At 41.5% G+C, this 17,245-nt stretch overlaps 1 protein-coding gene across 3 annotated transcripts in view; it reads right to left on the bottom strand.

The window, feature by feature from the left end:
- The window catches only part of CFAP47 (cilia and flagella associated protein 47), a 298,916-nt gene extending 294,830 nt beyond the window's left edge, over positions 1-4,086 (bottom strand). For all 3 annotated transcript variants that reach the window (XM_065848704.2, XM_071812057.1, XM_071812059.1), the window contains exons 1-2: positions 3,925-4,086; positions 11-162 (exon numbers count right to left, since the gene is read on the bottom strand). In XM_065848704.2, the coding sequence (XP_065704776.1) occupies positions 11-162; positions 3,925-4,086 (314 nt within the window). The remainder of the gene's footprint in view (positions 1-10; positions 163-3,924) is intronic.
- Between the last annotated feature and the right edge of the window lie 13,159 nt (positions 4,087-17,245).

Here is a 17,245-nt window from a genome sequence, read left to right as displayed (position 1 = left end):
ACCATCATACCCAAACACAGGGATATCAACTATGTGATCTTCTATTAAAAGCTGTAATCTATCTTGAATATTTTCTTCGCTCTCAGGATAATATTCCACAAAAGCTGTAACTTGAAGGCCAGAGGCAACAGGTTTTTCTGGATTCTCCACAATCAACTTAAACTGTAATTTTAAAAAAAAAAAAAAAAAAAAAAAAAAGTTAAACAAATCTAGATTATAACACATATACATATGCTTCATTTTCAGAAGAATATGCAGACTGATTTAAAATTCACAACCAACTCTAAAATATTAAGTATTTTATACAATTTCTCTTCCTATTTACTGAAGTCCAGACTTTTTACAGTTAAACAGAAAGGCAGAATGAATCCTAACCCATCCAATTATACAGAAGAGTTGGTTCAGCAAAATATCATTTCTAATCTTTCCAAGAGAGCTTTTCCTACTGTTGCAATAAACCTTCTGAAGCAACATAAAATCAAGTCAGCTACTACTCAATACAGAATCTTTCTAGTCCTGAGAAAGTAACAAGGATTAAGTATCAGACCAAAGCAGCAACAAAAGCAGAGAGCATAAGAATTTGGTCTAGGTTTGACTGACACTCAGCTGATGTTAACAGAAAGTCTCAGTGTACATTGAAAATCTGCTTGCAATTTCCTTGGCACCTCCATTTTTTGGGGTCAAATGAAATAGAAAAAATACAGATACAGCTGACATATAGCACCTTTTTCCTCTCTCAAAAAATAATTCTGTATTTCTTGTTGACTGTGGGCATCTGCTTGTATCCAACACCTCCTACACATCTTTCCTTGAACAGAATACACAAATAACCTACTAGCATGTCATGGCAAATGCAGCAGGTCTCATGTTCCTAGGAAAGCATCACAGCAAGGTCTAGAGCTTCTCTGGTGTTTCAGTCTCCTTACAATTCACATCACCATATGCACAATACATGTCTGCTCTCTATGTCCGGTTTAGTGAATGTTCCTTTCTGAAAGAGAATCACCCCCGTATTCTTTACATTTTCTGTTCTAATTTATGCTTGAAATTGGAAAACCAGTAGCTTACAATGTTTTGATTCTATTGTTTGAGCATCTCCTTCTACTCCTTTGAAATTTTCCTAGCAGTATTAACACTCAGCCAAAGAAAATTTGTTATATAATATGCATCATGATTATGGACTTGTTTTTGAAAGAGTAGCCACATTTTAATTTTGAAGTGTGTAAAATGTATGCCTTCTCTAAACACAATGAAACAGCCATGCATATTCATTCCATACTGTACTAAGAGTTTTTAATGAAACCTATGGAAAACTGCTTTGTGAGCTAAATTCCTTGACAGGCATTTCTTGGTGAAGCACTGTGACAGCTCAAGAAAGGTTATTTTTCAGCTCTTGCACTCTATGAATGCAATGTCTCAGAAAATGTACAGATGAGTCATACACATCAGAGCCATGTAATCACGGATAGCAGCATAATGTCTGGAAATGAGAAAGGGTAACACAACAGACCTTTCTGGAGCTGAGCACATAAGTGGAATCTTGTCACATTGGTCATGTCACACACAATGGCCTTAAAACAGCTGGCAAAAGGCATGAGATACTCACAGAGGTAAAAACTCATAAATCATGATTGAGTAATCTTTCTCTTTTCTAAAATAGACTCTGCCTTTCCTCTTCTAGAGCACATGAAAAATTGATGAAAAATAACAAAAGCAGAATAAGCACAGCCCTACTAAATTAAGCACTCGACAGTTTCCAACTTGTTCCTAAATTCTTCAGTTACAGTGCAAAAAATAATAAAGCTGTCTACATCATGCAAATTATCAAATTTTAGGGGGAATAAAATGCATGCACAGACTTGGCCACTCAAAAATAGAGGCTGACTACTAGTTAAACTATCCAATTATACAAACTTCAATTGTCTGACAATCATTTTGATGACTACCCTGGAATATACTTACTCATAGTTCAAATTGCTGTGAACACAAAGCAACATTAGCTTCTGTTCAACCGTTTCATCCTAATTTTGATGTAATTAACAGATAAAAAACTAGTAAGATGAAGGACCAATATAAATCTACTAATCACAACCGGGCTTTGCTGGGCCCACATAGGTTACACGTCAACCGCAAACTGGTTAGAATTGTAAAGGTGCATTCGGCTCTAAAAAGTCTGGCTAGACAATGATTTTTCCAAAACCAATCAGATGGTATTAATAGTAGTCATGCTACCTCGAGAAAATATTGTAAAATCCTCTTTTCTGAGAAAGCTCTCCATAAGAAAGCACCACAAATGGACTACTCCTCTCAAAAGAAACCTTAGAAGAATACAATAGAGAAATGAGGCAATAGAGCTATCAATCAGCCCTGAGGAAATCCAAGCAAAAACAATTTCAAAAGTTGTGCCCTTCAGCTGATCTGGAACACTCACAAATTTGTTGTTCACACCATAACAAAGTGATCCATTTCTACACAACGCTTCCTGAAATAACAAGAAACTCAGCTTCTTGAGGGATAAAATTTCTGGAGAGTGCAAAGCCAGCCAGCAAAACTAAACAGGATGTGTAACCAACAAGGTTAATATGATGTAGTAAGACATACAACTAAGCTAATTTACTTGTTTTGAAACTACAGATTTAACAAATAAAGAAGCTCTCTCAAATTGCTCACGACCTCAGGAAAATACAGAGCTGGGAACACTGGAGTTCATTTCATTCTGACTTAAAAGCTTCAAGTGAGCAGCCTCATTTGAAGGTCTACATGAGAATATTTTTCAAATATCACAGAAATGACAGCTACATGTTCTCACAAGGAAACAATAAACCAGAATCTGTTCCCTCCTTCAGAACTGTCACACAAGAAGCAATTAAGACAACTTTGGCCCTGAGAATTGCCTTATTCTTTCCTGTTTATCCAGTTATTCAGCTATTTAAAATTAATTTCCAATTCACTGGCAATTTCCAGTGTTCAGTTTTGGGCCCCTCACTACAAAAAAGACACGGAGGTGCTAGAGAGAGTTCAGAGAAGGGCAACAGGCTGGTGAGGGGTCTGGAGCACAAGTTTGATGAGGAGCAGCTGAGGGAACTGGGGCTGTTCAGCCTGTGGAAAAGGAGGCTGAGGGGAGACCTGATCGCTGTCTACAACTACCTGAAAGGAGGTTGTAGCATGGAGGGGGTTGGTCTCTTCTCCCAAGTAACAAGTGACAGGACAAGAGGAAATGGCCTCAAGTTGCACCAGGGGAGGTTTAGATTGTATATCAAGAAAAATTTCTTCACAGAAGGGATTGTCAGGCACTGGAACAGGCTGCCCAGGGAAGTGGTGGAGTCACCACACCTGGAGGTGTTTAAAAGATGTGTAGATTAGGTTCCTAGGGATGTAGTTTATTGGTAGATTTGACTGTGCTAACTTAACAGTTGAACTTGATGATCTTAAAGGTCTTTTCCAATCAAAACAATTCTATGATCCTATAAGCTACTCAGGCATCCATGGTAGCATTTCGCATTTGCAGTGGCTCAAAGCAGACAAGCACTTACACCTGCCCAATCAGCCTCTTCCACAGGACCTACCTAGCTGACCAAATCCGCAGGCAGCTGCCCCCCTGCAAAACCGCAGAAAATAAAAGCAGAGCCACGAGTAACACATTTCCTCTGGCCATGCTCTGTGCCTCAGGGAGAGCCTGGAAAGCACCAGGTGAGCAGGCTGCGCACCAGTTCCTCATGGCAATCCTGGGAGGATGCAGACCCGCAGGACCCGGGGCAGGGTGGGGTGCCTCCACAAGGCACGCTGGAGGGGTGTGAAGTGCTGTAGAAACACTGAGCCGACAGCCAGCTTGCAGAGAGAGGTGGCCTCGACGCCGTTACCCACCCCCGCCTCGGTCGGGGGGGACAGACACGCCCCGCCGCTTCCCTCCCGGCCGTCCCTCACCTGGGGCCGGCACGGTGGCAGTAGCTGAAGACGACAGCTCTGCACCCGCCGGTTCTGGACGCTGAGCGCGGCACGGTAGCAGCACCACGGCACCGCATCCCTGAAGCGCAGCTCGGCCGGGTTAATGCGCACCCCGGCCACGTCCCGCCACTCGCCCGCCATGACCGCCGCCGCCTTACCCGGCCGGCCAGCGCGGCCTGGAAACAATCGCTTAGCAACGGACGCAGGACGCTGATTGGAAGCAAAAGAGCGGCGCTTCCAAACTCACCAATCGAAAGAGGAGAGGCGGGGCAGAGGCGGGGCAGAGGCGGGGCAGAGGCGGGGCAGAGGCGGGGCAGAGGCGGGGCAGAGGCGGGGCAGAGGCGGGGCAGAGGCGGGGCAGAGGCGGGGCAGAGGCGGGGCAGAGGCGGGGCAGAGGCGGGGCAGAAGCGGGGCAGAGGCGGGGCAGAGGCGGGGCAGAGGCGGGGCGAGCGGTTCAGGGCGGGTAGCGGAGCTGGTGGGGGTCTGGGTGTCCCGGACCGCGTGGTGTCGTTGCCCAAAGGAGGGGAAATTTAGGTCGAAACCTTCCTCGTGGTCTCTCCTTGTGGTCCTCCCAGGCGTGCAGCTTGAGCCCGCCCTGCTGCACCCTCCGCACACTGCCGCCTGGGCAGGTGCAGGCAGCCGCGGTGGGCAGACTTCTTGGGGCAGGTGGAGGGTCACCAGATTGGGCAGGAGCTGGAAGGAAATAAAAACCCCCGTCTCTTTGGCATATCTTTACCGGTTAAGAGATACCTCAGCCAATGCCCTGCCGTGGGCTTGTCCAGCGTGGTCCCTGTTATCCACCTGAGGTGTTTTTCTGCTACAAGTCCCTCTCTAACAAAAGCCTGGGACAGTGAAGGGCCATGTAAACATGGATGCTCCTCCCGCCCTGGATTTCTCAAAGTAAAGATGGATTAAACTGAAATAAAATGGCCCAATTTCTCTCTTGGGCATGCATGTTTGTCACGGCCATGGCCTACAGAGAACCAAGCAGGGCTTCTGTTTGTGGGCGGGAAGCTCTGCGTCTGCAGTGCAAGTGCCTACACTAATAATTCATTGTGTGCATTTACTGAGCAGTGAAAGATGTGCTCCTGTTCTGTATCCCTTGGCCTTCCTATGTGGTAATTTAAGTGGTAAAATGAAGTTGACAAGAATCCAGCACTTAGGTAGACTTGGAGGTAGATAATGGGGCATGTCATGCTTTGCTTCAGCATAGCAGAAGCAAGGAGGGAGCAGCACGCACAGCATGCACACAGAACCTCAAACATCAGTTTTGATTAACCCAAAATGTTTTGCCTTGGATTACTTCATTCCCTGAAAATGTGCAAGAATTCAAATTATTTATATTTTAAAAGCCAAATGCATGAAGCTGCAAACAGGGATTGCACAGATCAGGAGAACTACAAAGTACCAAAAGTGCAAAAAGCTTATTTTTAATGGGCCAAGAAACCTAGAGAGAACAAGAAGAGAGCCTTTGTTTCTGTTTTTGAGGAAGGACACTAACAGGTCTTTTTGTCCTTCTTAAATCTTTAAGTGATAGCTATCCATCTGTAGATTACTGAAGAATGAGCAAGAATACGACATTGTAATCACTAAGGGTAAAGGCATCTGAGGAGAGTACTTTGGGAAGACTACTTGAATCTGTTTTATGGTAATATGATTGTACTTAACTCACACACACAAAAAATTACCTTATCAAAGAACTAAACTCCATCTGCTTTTTCACTAGAGAGAGAATGGAGAACACTCCTACATAGTTTCTCTGATCCTTGAATGAATTCTTGAGTAATGTCAAGGGACACAAGACCAGACCTAAGAAATATCAGATCCAAAGAAAGAGACTTTGAGACTTTATACAGACAACATGATGGTGCCAAAAAGTCAGAAGCTCATCAGTTGATCTTACTTTGGGTTATACTTCAGTTTCCACATTCAAGTAGTATGAAAATGTTCTGTCTTTCTGATCACATATTCTCATACTTGAGAATAATCAAATTCAAAAGTGAACAACTAACTAGTTGAGGCAAAGTGTTGAATATGTCACTTTTTCTATACTATTACACAGCTAAGTAGTCAGTCATAGAATTTTATATTTTCCATTTCACTGAGAATTGTAACAATATTTAATATTTTTAGAAAAACTATCAGAAACAAAAATTGCTTATGATTTTCATTTCAGTTCAGATCTTGCTGGAGTACAAGAGGATACTTAGAAGGTCTCTGCCCTCTCTACTCCTGACCTTCCTGGTGATCTACATTCCCATCTGCCTCCCAGCCGGGTCACTACCCTTTATTCTGCTGATTGCCAAGTGGGACTATATAATAAACATGACCTGTAAAACAATACAGAGTACAAGCATTCATACATACACATCTTTTTTTGGTGGTATTGAAGGAGCATTGTCTTAAAGTAAGATAATTTCTCAGCTCCAGTTCAGAGCAGTGTTTCATGAACAGTTGAAGCAGCATTATTGACAGGGTGGTAACTTTGTGAGTGGGGGCTGGAGCAAGCAGCAGAGACAGAAATCTTTTAAAATCAATTCTGACATAAAATTAATTCTTTAGTAGCAAAGAACACTGCCCTATTTTCACTTGATTCAATGTAGATATGTCCATACAAAACTTTCATCAATTTAACTATTTCTTTTAAAAACTAATTTTAACTGTGGTTTAGCCTGTGTATGAAGGAGCTAAGTTCTGCATTAAAGGAATCCTGATCTCTCTGAAATAGTTTGACTAGGCTCTCTTCCTCTCCTGCAGACCATTATATCCAAATGCCTACTATTGCCATGACTATGATACCTCATTATGAAACAACATTAGATAATGGACTCTGCCCCTTTCTTTCCTCAGCTTATGCTGGCTTCATAATTTTTTTTTATTAGTCACCTAATAAACATCCTCGAAGAGAAAACTATTGTAAAGCAACAGGTTTACTTTGTTTTGATGACAGAATCCTTTATAACTACCACTAGGGTATGGTTTGTGTGTATTCTTTCTCCGTTATCACTAAAGTGTATGACCACATTAAGAGTGATTTTACTTCTGCAGAAATTCATGCTATTTTACAGTGCAGTAACCTGCACAATTCACATTGCATTCACCTTAGCAGTATCAGATGATGAATAATAAAGCTTCACAGCAAACTTCTGAAAATTGTGTTATAGTCATCAGACTGAAAAGTATAACCCTACATAAACCTCCATCACACCTCAATTTCTGAGTTACTTCCAACTTTTACAAGGCAGACTTTCCAGACCTGGAACTTGTTTGGCTCTCCTCTGATCTGACTGTCCTCCCAGGTTCCAGGCAGAAAACCAGAACAGCATTGTTAGTTCTTTCCATTTAATAGATGAGGCTAATTTGTTTAAAATTAAATAGTCCCCAGCTTGTTCAGAACTCTCCTGTGGCCATGACCAGTGTAAAATGAGATGCAGAATCAGCAAGCCAACACAAATATGTTTTCCCCTGCTGCACAGGGGAGAACATTGTTAGAAAACATGTATTAGAAGACAGCTGGACCTGAGCTATATGCCCATGTTCTAAACATGGGTCAAAGATGCTTGTGCACCAACCAAGTCATCTGTGAGGTCAAAGGTGGCTCTCACTCATCTAGGCATCTCTAAAAACACAGACAAATCCCTTCAGAGGGTATTCCAAGCAGAGGTTAGAAAGAAGGATAATTAAAATGATCATAAGGGTGGTTTACTTGACATTAATTCCACAAGAAGAAATTACAGTGATACATGAGATAATTAAACTAATTTGAACAAACGGCCACTCATACTACACTTTGTTATTGGAATCTGAATCCAGAGGAACTGTGATTTGAACTGTGAATGCTGACCTATTTATTCTACTTCAGGAGGAAGAAATATATTTAGAATATACTAGAAGGAAATAGGGCCACTTACTAGCAAAACAAATAAAGTGTGTGTATTTTTATATCATCTTTTAGGAGACAGAAACAGACAAAGTCCAAGTAATGATGACTAATAAGATCTATTCCTTTGCATTTAATCTTGCAAATTGCCCTGTTTAATGGAAAATGAGAATGTTCAAAATGACAGATTTGGGCTCTAATTCTCTGTAAAGGTCTCTTCACTAAACAAAGCATTCTGTGAGAAGCAGAACTAATGAAGATGTTAATGGTTCTTTTCCTCAATGAAACCATCAGTCTTCATGAAATATGTAAGAATTGCCAATAACTGAGACCTTCTTCCTTGTCAGATTAGGTTGAAAAGAGCGGGACCAAAATTATTGAAAAAAGGAAGCTACAGAGAGATTGTCAGTTAGACAAGGTAATAACAAATGCTGCCCCTTTTTTGTCTTTTTAGAGAGATGCTCTAGAAATTGGTAAATGTGTGTTGGGTTTGCACAGCAAGGTTTTGCCAGAAGGGGAGTCTTATGTGAGAAGCAGCTAGGAGCTTCCTCTCTGGCCGATAGACTCACTGGCCAAGGCTGAGCCCATCACTGGTGGTGGTAGCACCTCTGGGATAACATTAAAGAAGGGGACACTTGGACCGGAAGCAGGTGGGAGAGAGGCATGAGAATATGCGAGAGAAACAGCCTTGCAGACACCAAGGTCAGTGAAGAAGGAGGGCAGGAGGTGCTCCAGGCACAGGAGCAGGGATTCCGCTGCAGCCCATGGTGCAGACCATGGTGAGGCTGGCTGTGTTCCTGTAGCCCATGGAGGTCCCTGTTAGAGCAGACACCCACCTGCAGCTCGTGGAGGACCCCGTGCCAGAGCAGATGGATGCCTGAAGGAGGCTGTGATGGCATGGAAATCCCGTGCTGGAGCAGGCTGCTGGCAGGACCTGTGGTCCCATGGAGAGAGGAACCCACGCTGGAGCGGGTTTGTTGGCAGGACTTGTGACTCTTCGGGGGGCCCACACTGGAGCAGTCTGTTCCTGAAGGGCACCCATGCTCCTGAAGAACTGCAGCCCATGGGAAGGACTCATGTTGGAGAAGTTCATGGAGGACTGTCTCCTGTGGGAGGCACCCCATGCTGAAGCAGGGGAAGAGTGTCAGGAATCCTCCCCCTGAGGAGGAAGGAGCAGCAGAGACAAAGTGTGATGAACTGACCACAGCCTCCATTCCCCATCCCCTAGCATCACCTGGTAGAAGGAGGTAGAGAAAATCAGGAGAGAAGTTGAGCCCAGGAAGAATGGGGGTGGCAAGAAGGTGCTTTAAGATCTGGTTTTATTGATAGTTCTCGTGACCCTCCTCTAACTTCTGATTGGCAATAAATTAAATTAATTTCCCCAAGTCAAGTCTGTTTTGCCCACGGTGGTAACTGGTGAGTGATCTCCCTGTCCTTATCTCAACCCCTGAGCCTTTTGTCATATTTTTGTTCCTCTGTCCAGTTGAGGAAGGGAGTGATAGAGCAGCTTTTGTGGGCACCTGGCACCCAGCCAAGGCCAACCCACCACAAAATGGAAAATCCGTATCATAAATACATACATTTTCCATTATTTGGCAATATTATTTAGGGCTCCAAGAACCACACACTGACCTATTATACATATCTATAGAACAGAAGCAGAGTGATTTTATCAATGTAACCCTTCAGTTTAGCTAAATGGTCTGACCAGGAGAGAAGTCGTAGTACTGCTGTAACATGACAAGACGAATTTGGGAATCAAGGTTACTACCAGCACACAATGCTGAGCTAAACCCTTTGGTCTTATGAGCTTGAGGCAGTTAGTCCAAATTTTTCAGCACTAGGCTCTGTGTAACACATTATAAATGTGCCCTTTGTTTCCCGCAGACTGCTCCAATGGAAATGCTTTCTGTATCTGGTGTCTTTTTTCAGTCACAATGTGTGAAAACGTCCTTGTTCATGGAAAATTTAGTAGCTCTAAAAGCATCCATATCTACTCACGGATTTCATGTATTAGACAAATATAAAAATTGCTGAGTCGAAAGAAACATCACTGAACTGCACAGAGAAACATGATCAAGATATATGTTTCTGCTCTGGGCAGATCATCTCTGATCAAAACACAACATAACTTTTGGGGGAACTGTAGATAGATAGATAGATAGATAGATAGATAGATAGATAGATAGATCGATCCATCCTAGGAAATTCAGATAAGAGAGAGTTCTGAAAATCACTCATATAAATCAGGGGTTCTTCAACAGCTGTCTGTGGCTTTTAAAGATCCCCATAAAATCATTGTATTTACCATATTGAATGAGAGCAGTAGAATTTTCAGCTTGATATCAAAATGTCAACAGCTGTTGGCATCAATGAATCAATATTAAATTTCCACTATACACAACTAAGATGCAATTTCCTAAAGTTACTAATGGTGGAATTAATCTTATCACACTGATATAAAATCAATATCTAGTCTAAGTTTCCACTGTGGTTGGGAGTGAGATAAATACCTTCACGGGATGATAATCCCTCTCCCCTTACATAGGTATTTAAAATAGAATTATATTTATCACAATGACTTTATGCAATTTCATTGATCTTTTCTCAGGCAGTAATTATAAAATTATTGAGAACCATGTTCAGATATTAATGAATTTATTTTCTTTCTGCTGAAGACTGAAAATTACTGCCTAATCATTTTGTGGTACAATTATGTGTATTTTTATACATGTATCTTTCACATTTTATATGCAATTTCTACAACTTACTTCCTTAGAATCCAAGTGCTCAGTAAGATAAATTAAGTTTGCATTGTGATCATTTGGATTGTCGGATCACTCCCTGGTTTTCAGCTCTTTAGGTACTCAGCCTTCTGAGCTGCTTGATGGTTTCCTTGACTTCAATTACTGTTGGAAACCATAACCAAACAGATATGTCTATATACTTTGAAAGCAATCAGACTATGGCTCAATATAACCTTCTATGCTTACTCGTTGCATTATCAATCCACTTTGCCTGAAAATACTATCCCTAGTCCTCATGAGTGGCATCAAGTTTGTTGCATTACACTAGAAGAGCTCATTTGTCTTCATAAGTTGCAGATGAAAATATACTACCCAATTTAACTGGGTCCTTATCCAGCGATGGCCTTGAAGATCAACAGCAAAGCTTCAGAATTGCATTAAATAGGAAACAGGATAGAACACATCTTACAGAGTAAAGAAGATACATACTTTGGGGAATTCATGTTACTTGATAGATTAATGATTCACTGTGTCGATATACGCTTTCTTTTATGAACTTTACACTGATTTTTTTTTAGATTGCTTTTTTAACATTTCTTCCTATGCTAGGATAAAAGGAGAAATATGGATGTTCAAATGACCTTTACTATTTCATTGACTATTTTATATATCAGTTGAGGATTACTCCATGTTATTTGTTTTTCTTTTTCTAATCACCCACTGTTTTTAAATGTTGTGGTCTACCTGTGTATCTATCTGTAGATACTTTTCTTAATGCAGTTTAATATCCAGTCTGTATTGATATTGTGCATAAAGCAGATATTTCATTGATTTCCTCTTGCTGACACCCATTTCTCTTTCTGACTGGTCATATCAACATAGAAGTTCTACAGGTCTTCAGGTCCTCTTTTCAACATGCAGCAATTTCACCTTACCTGCACTCATTTCACTTGCCATCATGCAGCCTAATTTATCAGCTACAGATACAGCGTGTTTATTCATTATGATAATATAGATATGTTTGTATTTTAGGTTACATTTGATGGGCATTTTGCAGTTCCTAATTCTTCCTAGCCATAGTGACAAACATTTAATGTAATGGAGGGAAAAAAACAGCAGACTTGCAGGCAAGACACTCATTGAGACTCAGGAGTTGACATCATTTTTTTAACTTGGCAATAAACTTTCTTTCAGCATTTTCATTAAGTACCTATAATAGTACACAACAAAATTACATCCATCAGTGCTGTAAGACAAGAACAGAAACAAGCAGTGCATAACAGAAACAATTATCCAGTGGGAATAGAGGTCACTGTTATTACCAGCCTTGAAGGCTATTCACACAGAGATAATAGTTTGGGGGACTGTTGAGAGCTGAATCTCATTTCTTCAATACTTATTACTTTGTATTAACTGAAGAGGGATCCACATTCCTGAAATTAGAGGAACTGTTGCAAAATACCCTAGATTAATTCACAGCTAGCACAAGTTCTTGTGTCTTGTATGTGGAGAGGTCCTCTCAACAGTGAGCTTCCACCACTGCAGCTTCTATCAGCCACTCTAACAACTATTACCATCCTGTCTTTCTGAAGGTTCTCTGAAAGGTGAATGGAAACGAAAGATAAGCAGCACCATATGAGGCAGAATAATAGCAAAATATCAGAAAAGCTTTGCCTGATCATGACAACAGCACATACATTCTGCTTCAGTGCTGGCTGTGTGCTGAAATGCCCGTGCCCCCTGCAACAGTGTGAACATTTTCTGGCAGTGCAGCAGCCAGTGCTCAACCAACCCCCATTTCCCAGAGCAGCCAGACACAGCGATGCTGCTTTCCAGAAGCAGCCCTCAGTGGTTAACTTCTCCATAGCCCAGTGCTATCCCAGCAGCGGCTATTCTTTCTGGAAAATCATGCTCAAAATATTAATTGAGCAAGTCATGATGAAAGCAGATTTTTGCTTAAATATTTTGCAATATCTTAGAGTAGTTTGGGTTGGAAGGGACCTTTAAAGCTCATCTAGTCCAAGCCCCTTGCCATGAGCAGGGACACCTTCAACTAGATCAGGTTGCTCAGAGCCCTGTCCGACCTGGCTCTTGGCTCTTGGATGGCTCTTGGATGCCCAGGGAGGAGGCACCTACCACCTCTCTGGTCAAACTGTGTCAGTGTTTCACCACCTGCATTGTAAAAAATTTCTTCTTCATGTCTAGCCTGAACCTCATCTCCTTTAGTATAAAACCATTACCACCCGTCCTGTCACAGCAGGCCCTGCTAAAAAGTCTGTCCCCATCCTTCTTATAGGCCCCTTTTAAGTACTGAAAGGCCAGAATAAAGTCTCCCTGGAGCCTTCTCTTCTCCAGGCTGAACAACCTCAACTCTCAGCCTGTCCTCACCACAGAGCTGTACCAGCCCTCTCATCACCTTCATGGCTTCCACTGGCCCCTCTCCAACAGGTCCATGTCTTTCCTGTGCTGAGGTTCCAGAGCTGGACACAGGATTCCAGGTGGGGTCTCACCAGAGCAGAGCAGAGCAGAGGAGTAGAATCACTTCCCTTGACTGCTGGGTCTCATCCTCACTAACAAGGAGGGTCTGGTTGAAGTGGTAAAGGTTGAGGGCTGCCTTGATTGCAGCAACCATGAGAAGGTGGAGTTCAGGATCTCATGTGGCAGGAACAGAATAGCAAGCAGAATTGCAACCCTGGACTTAAGCAGGGCAAACTTCAGCCTCTTCAGACAATTGCTAGGGGAAATCCCATGGGCAAGGCTGCTTGAAGGTAAAGGGGCCCAAGATAGTTGATTAGCATTCAGGGACTGATTATACCAGGCTCAAGATCAGAGCATCCCAACACGTAGGAAGTCAAGGAAGGGAGCCAGGAGACTTGCATGGTTAAACAGGGAACTCCTGGGTAAAGAGTGGAAGAGGAGAATTTACAGATCATGGAAGGAGGGGCTGGCCACTTGGGAAGAATATAAGGCTGTTGTCAGAGGGTGTAGAGAGGCAACTAGGAAAGCTAAGTCCTCCTTAGAATGAAACCGTGCAAGAGGGGTCAAGGACAACAGAAAGAGCTTTTTCAAATAATATGGCAGATAAAACTAACACCAGAGGCAATGTAGGCCCACTGATGAATGGAGTGGGTGCCTTGGTGACGAAGATACAGAGAAGGCGGAGTTACTGAATGCTTTCTTTGTCTCTGTCTACTCTGCCAGAAGCTGTCCTGAGGAGCCCCATACCCCTGAGGCCCCAAAGGAAGTCAGGAAAATGGAGGAGTCTGCCTTGGTTGATGAAGACTGGGTTAAGGAGAAATCAAGCAATCTGGATATCCATAAATCCATGGGTCTGGATGGGGTGCAACCACAGGTGCTGAGGGAGCTGGCTGAGGTCATTGCTAGACCACTCTCCATCATCTTTGCTAAGTTGTGGGAAACAGGAGAGGTGCCTGAGGACTGGAGGAAAGCAAATGTCACTCCAGTCTTCAAAAAGGGCAAGAAGGAGTACTCGGGTAACTATAGACTGCTCAGCCTCACCTCCATCACTGGAAAGGTGATGGAACAACTTATCCTTGATGCATCTCAAGGTGTATCAAGGATAAGAGGGTCATTAGGGGCAGTCAACATGGCTTCACCAAGGGGAAGTCATGCTTGACCAACCTCTCAGCCTTTTATGAGCACATAACGAGGTGGATAGATGATGTCAGAGTGGTGGATGTGGTCTACCTTAACTTCAGTAAAGCATTTGGCACAGTCTCTCACAGCATCCTTACTGCTAAACTGAGGGAGTGCAGTCTGGACAATCGAGTAGTGAGGTGGACTGTGAACTGGCTGAAGGGAAGAAGCCAGAGAGTTGTGGAATCAGAGGCAGTAAGTGAGGTGCTGTGATACCGGCACCTTTTCAAAGGTACAGAAGAGCCTGAGGTCCAGAGATCGGTGAGTAGCTCCCCAGCTGGGGAGGTGACTCAAGGAGAGCAGGGAAGCAGCCACTTGTAGGTAGCAAGACCCTGACTCAGGAAAATACTATGTAAAATAGCAAAAAGGGTAAAATAGTAGAAATACTACTGCATTCAGCTAAAAGAGACAAATAGAATCTACAATTATACTTTTTCCTCTCTGACAAAAATACGTGGGGGCTGTACAGAGTCTTCTCTATCATCATCGGGTGGCCTGTATTCAAACACAAAAGATTACAGTAGTTATTTACTCTCTCTGAATAAGAGCAATTCTTTGTAGCTGCTCTGAGCCTTTGCTCTCAATGAGTCATTTTTAGGTGAGGAGATCATGCACATTGTTTGGCAACAAGCTTGTAAAGACAATGGGTCTTTCAGGTCAACTATATCCTGTTTAGATCGGTGGATTAGACAACACCATGACTGTCATTTAGTAAAAGTAAAGGGTATTCAGAGAGTTAAAAACAAAAGGGGACATCTTTCACTCCTGGATTCTAGAACGGAGTCCTAGAATTGGCATTATTTGTAGAAATCTAGATATTGAAAATCTGCAACCATTTTTGGCAAAAAAACGCAAAAACAAACAAGGTGCAGATAAAGGACCTTCAGATAGCTCAACTTACTCTTATTCAAATGAGAAAAACGATTTCAGAAAGGCATGGTCTTACATAATTTTTTTTTTTTTTAAGTCTGCCTTTTTCAGCCCATCCCATCATTACCTATGCAGCGATCAGAAGCTGTGGCATACACTGGGGTTTCACAGCTGTGAAAGCTCAGAGTACAATGATTCTTCCCTCTGCTTGTCCCTACTCTTTGTCTTTGTTACCTAATATTTCACCCTTAATATGACCCTTTGAAGATTGTTAGTTCCAGCCCTCTTTGTTAGCTATGACTGTGTCTTTGACCAGCTCACTGATTTTAGATCTGTTCGTCTATGAATAATTTTTTAAATTTACTGTTCTCAAGTTGATTTTCTTTCTGCCTGAGTTACTCTGTATGTTGTTTCTTCCTTTTGATGTTTTCTAGTTCTAAGATTTAATATTTGTCCGATTCACTATTCTATATTCTTTTATCATAATTCTTTCTGACTGTCATTATTTTGTCCATTTTCTTTTTCATTTGATGATTTATTTCATATCCCAGCCTGCCTCGAGCAACACTTTTTTGATTCATTTGTTTCCCATTTATTTTTAATCTTTCTTTCTTTTTCTTCCCCATGACTCAGTCTGTGTTTCACATAAGTTGTGCTTTTACTCTATTTGTAGCTGTTTTCTGCTTGTTCAGCATCAACTACTGGAACTTTCAGAGGGCATGAATACAGCAATAGTTTCTCTGCTGAACAGGATGATGTCAGCAAAGCAGCTTCTGAAAGCACATTTGATTCCACTGACTTGTTAACAATTAGGAATCACAAAACAAATTGGTCTGTTATATCTGTAAGATATCGCTCTTGAATTTGTCTCCTGCAATTTGTTTCAACTTTATTCCACTCAGATCTTGCAATTATACAGCAAATTGGTGTAGCTTTTCAAAACAAACACATTGCATGATCTTGCAAGAAACAATTTAATGGCAGGCAGCAATCATGAAATCACCACTTTAAATTAATTAGTAAGGCAACATAATTGCAGTTTGCAAAGCAATCCTTTTTACTTTTAGTTTTGGAAATATCTTTCATACTTGCAGCAATGTGTGCTGATTTCAAGGTACTGTGCCAGCATTGCAAGAGTAACTACTGCATGTGTGTGAATTTAGTGTAATACTGCTTTAATCTCAAGCATCAGAAAACCAACAATATTTATTCTCCATTACTTCCCTTTATTGCAAGTATCATTTAATAAAGGATAGATGTCCTCTTTTTCTGTTCTACTCAACCTCTTTGGTCTTAGAAGGGTTTCTTCCAGCTCCAACAATCACATTGTACAGAATGCCTTCCCAGTTGGTTCAGTTTTCTGAATATTACTGTGATGTGTGACACTATATATGAGAGGCATATATGAGAGAAAGGTATGTTTCATGGCAATTTGAGTTTGAATACCTGAACCTTAGAAGGAAATTGAAAAAAGATTCTGTCCCAGAATTTCAAGAAAGGATCACAGCCATTGGTGTGACCTATAAGATAATTGAATGGTGCTTTCCAATCCAATTTCTCATGTAATACTTTTACTATAGTTTATTCAGAGATTATTTCCTTTGGTGACAGTATTAGATATTGTAGTCTGATTTCCATTACAGCACAGGCTATTTAATTTTACATAAATACTTTCGCAGAGGCCAGTAACTCCTAAAGAAAATTTCTATCACGTCTTCCAAGAGATACCACTACTAATTTTATAGTATCAATAGTGGAAACTCAACCTTTTTTGGTGCTTTTTTTTTATCAGCCTTGCTGTTAGAAAGTAACAAAACTAAAATGTGCCAGATTTGTACTTTGAATATTTTTTGCCTTAATAACCAAGAACAGATTAATACTTTAATTGGTTCCACTGAGAACCTTTTATTGTTTAGCATTGTTTTTCTTTGAAAGTGCTTATACACTCTCACAAGGCCACCTTCTATGTGATAAGTTAAAGCAGTCCAACTTTTTCAGCATCTCAGGGTGTATTTTAGTGGTTTGGCTATTTCTACTGAACAGCATTTAATTTAGCACTGCCTACATGGCAACAATCATGTTGCAAAACTCTGCCAGATATTGTGTGTCATCATTCAGTGCTCATTGGCTTAATACATAAGGACTT

Source organism: Patagioenas fasciata, chromosome 1, assembly GCF_037038585.1.
Source record: "Patagioenas fasciata isolate bPatFas1 chromosome 1, bPatFas1.hap1, whole genome shotgun sequence".
Classification (NCBI taxonomy): domain Eukaryota; kingdom Metazoa; phylum Chordata; class Aves; order Columbiformes; family Columbidae; genus Patagioenas; species Patagioenas fasciata.
This window is presented reverse-complemented; position numbering and strand designations above follow the sequence as displayed.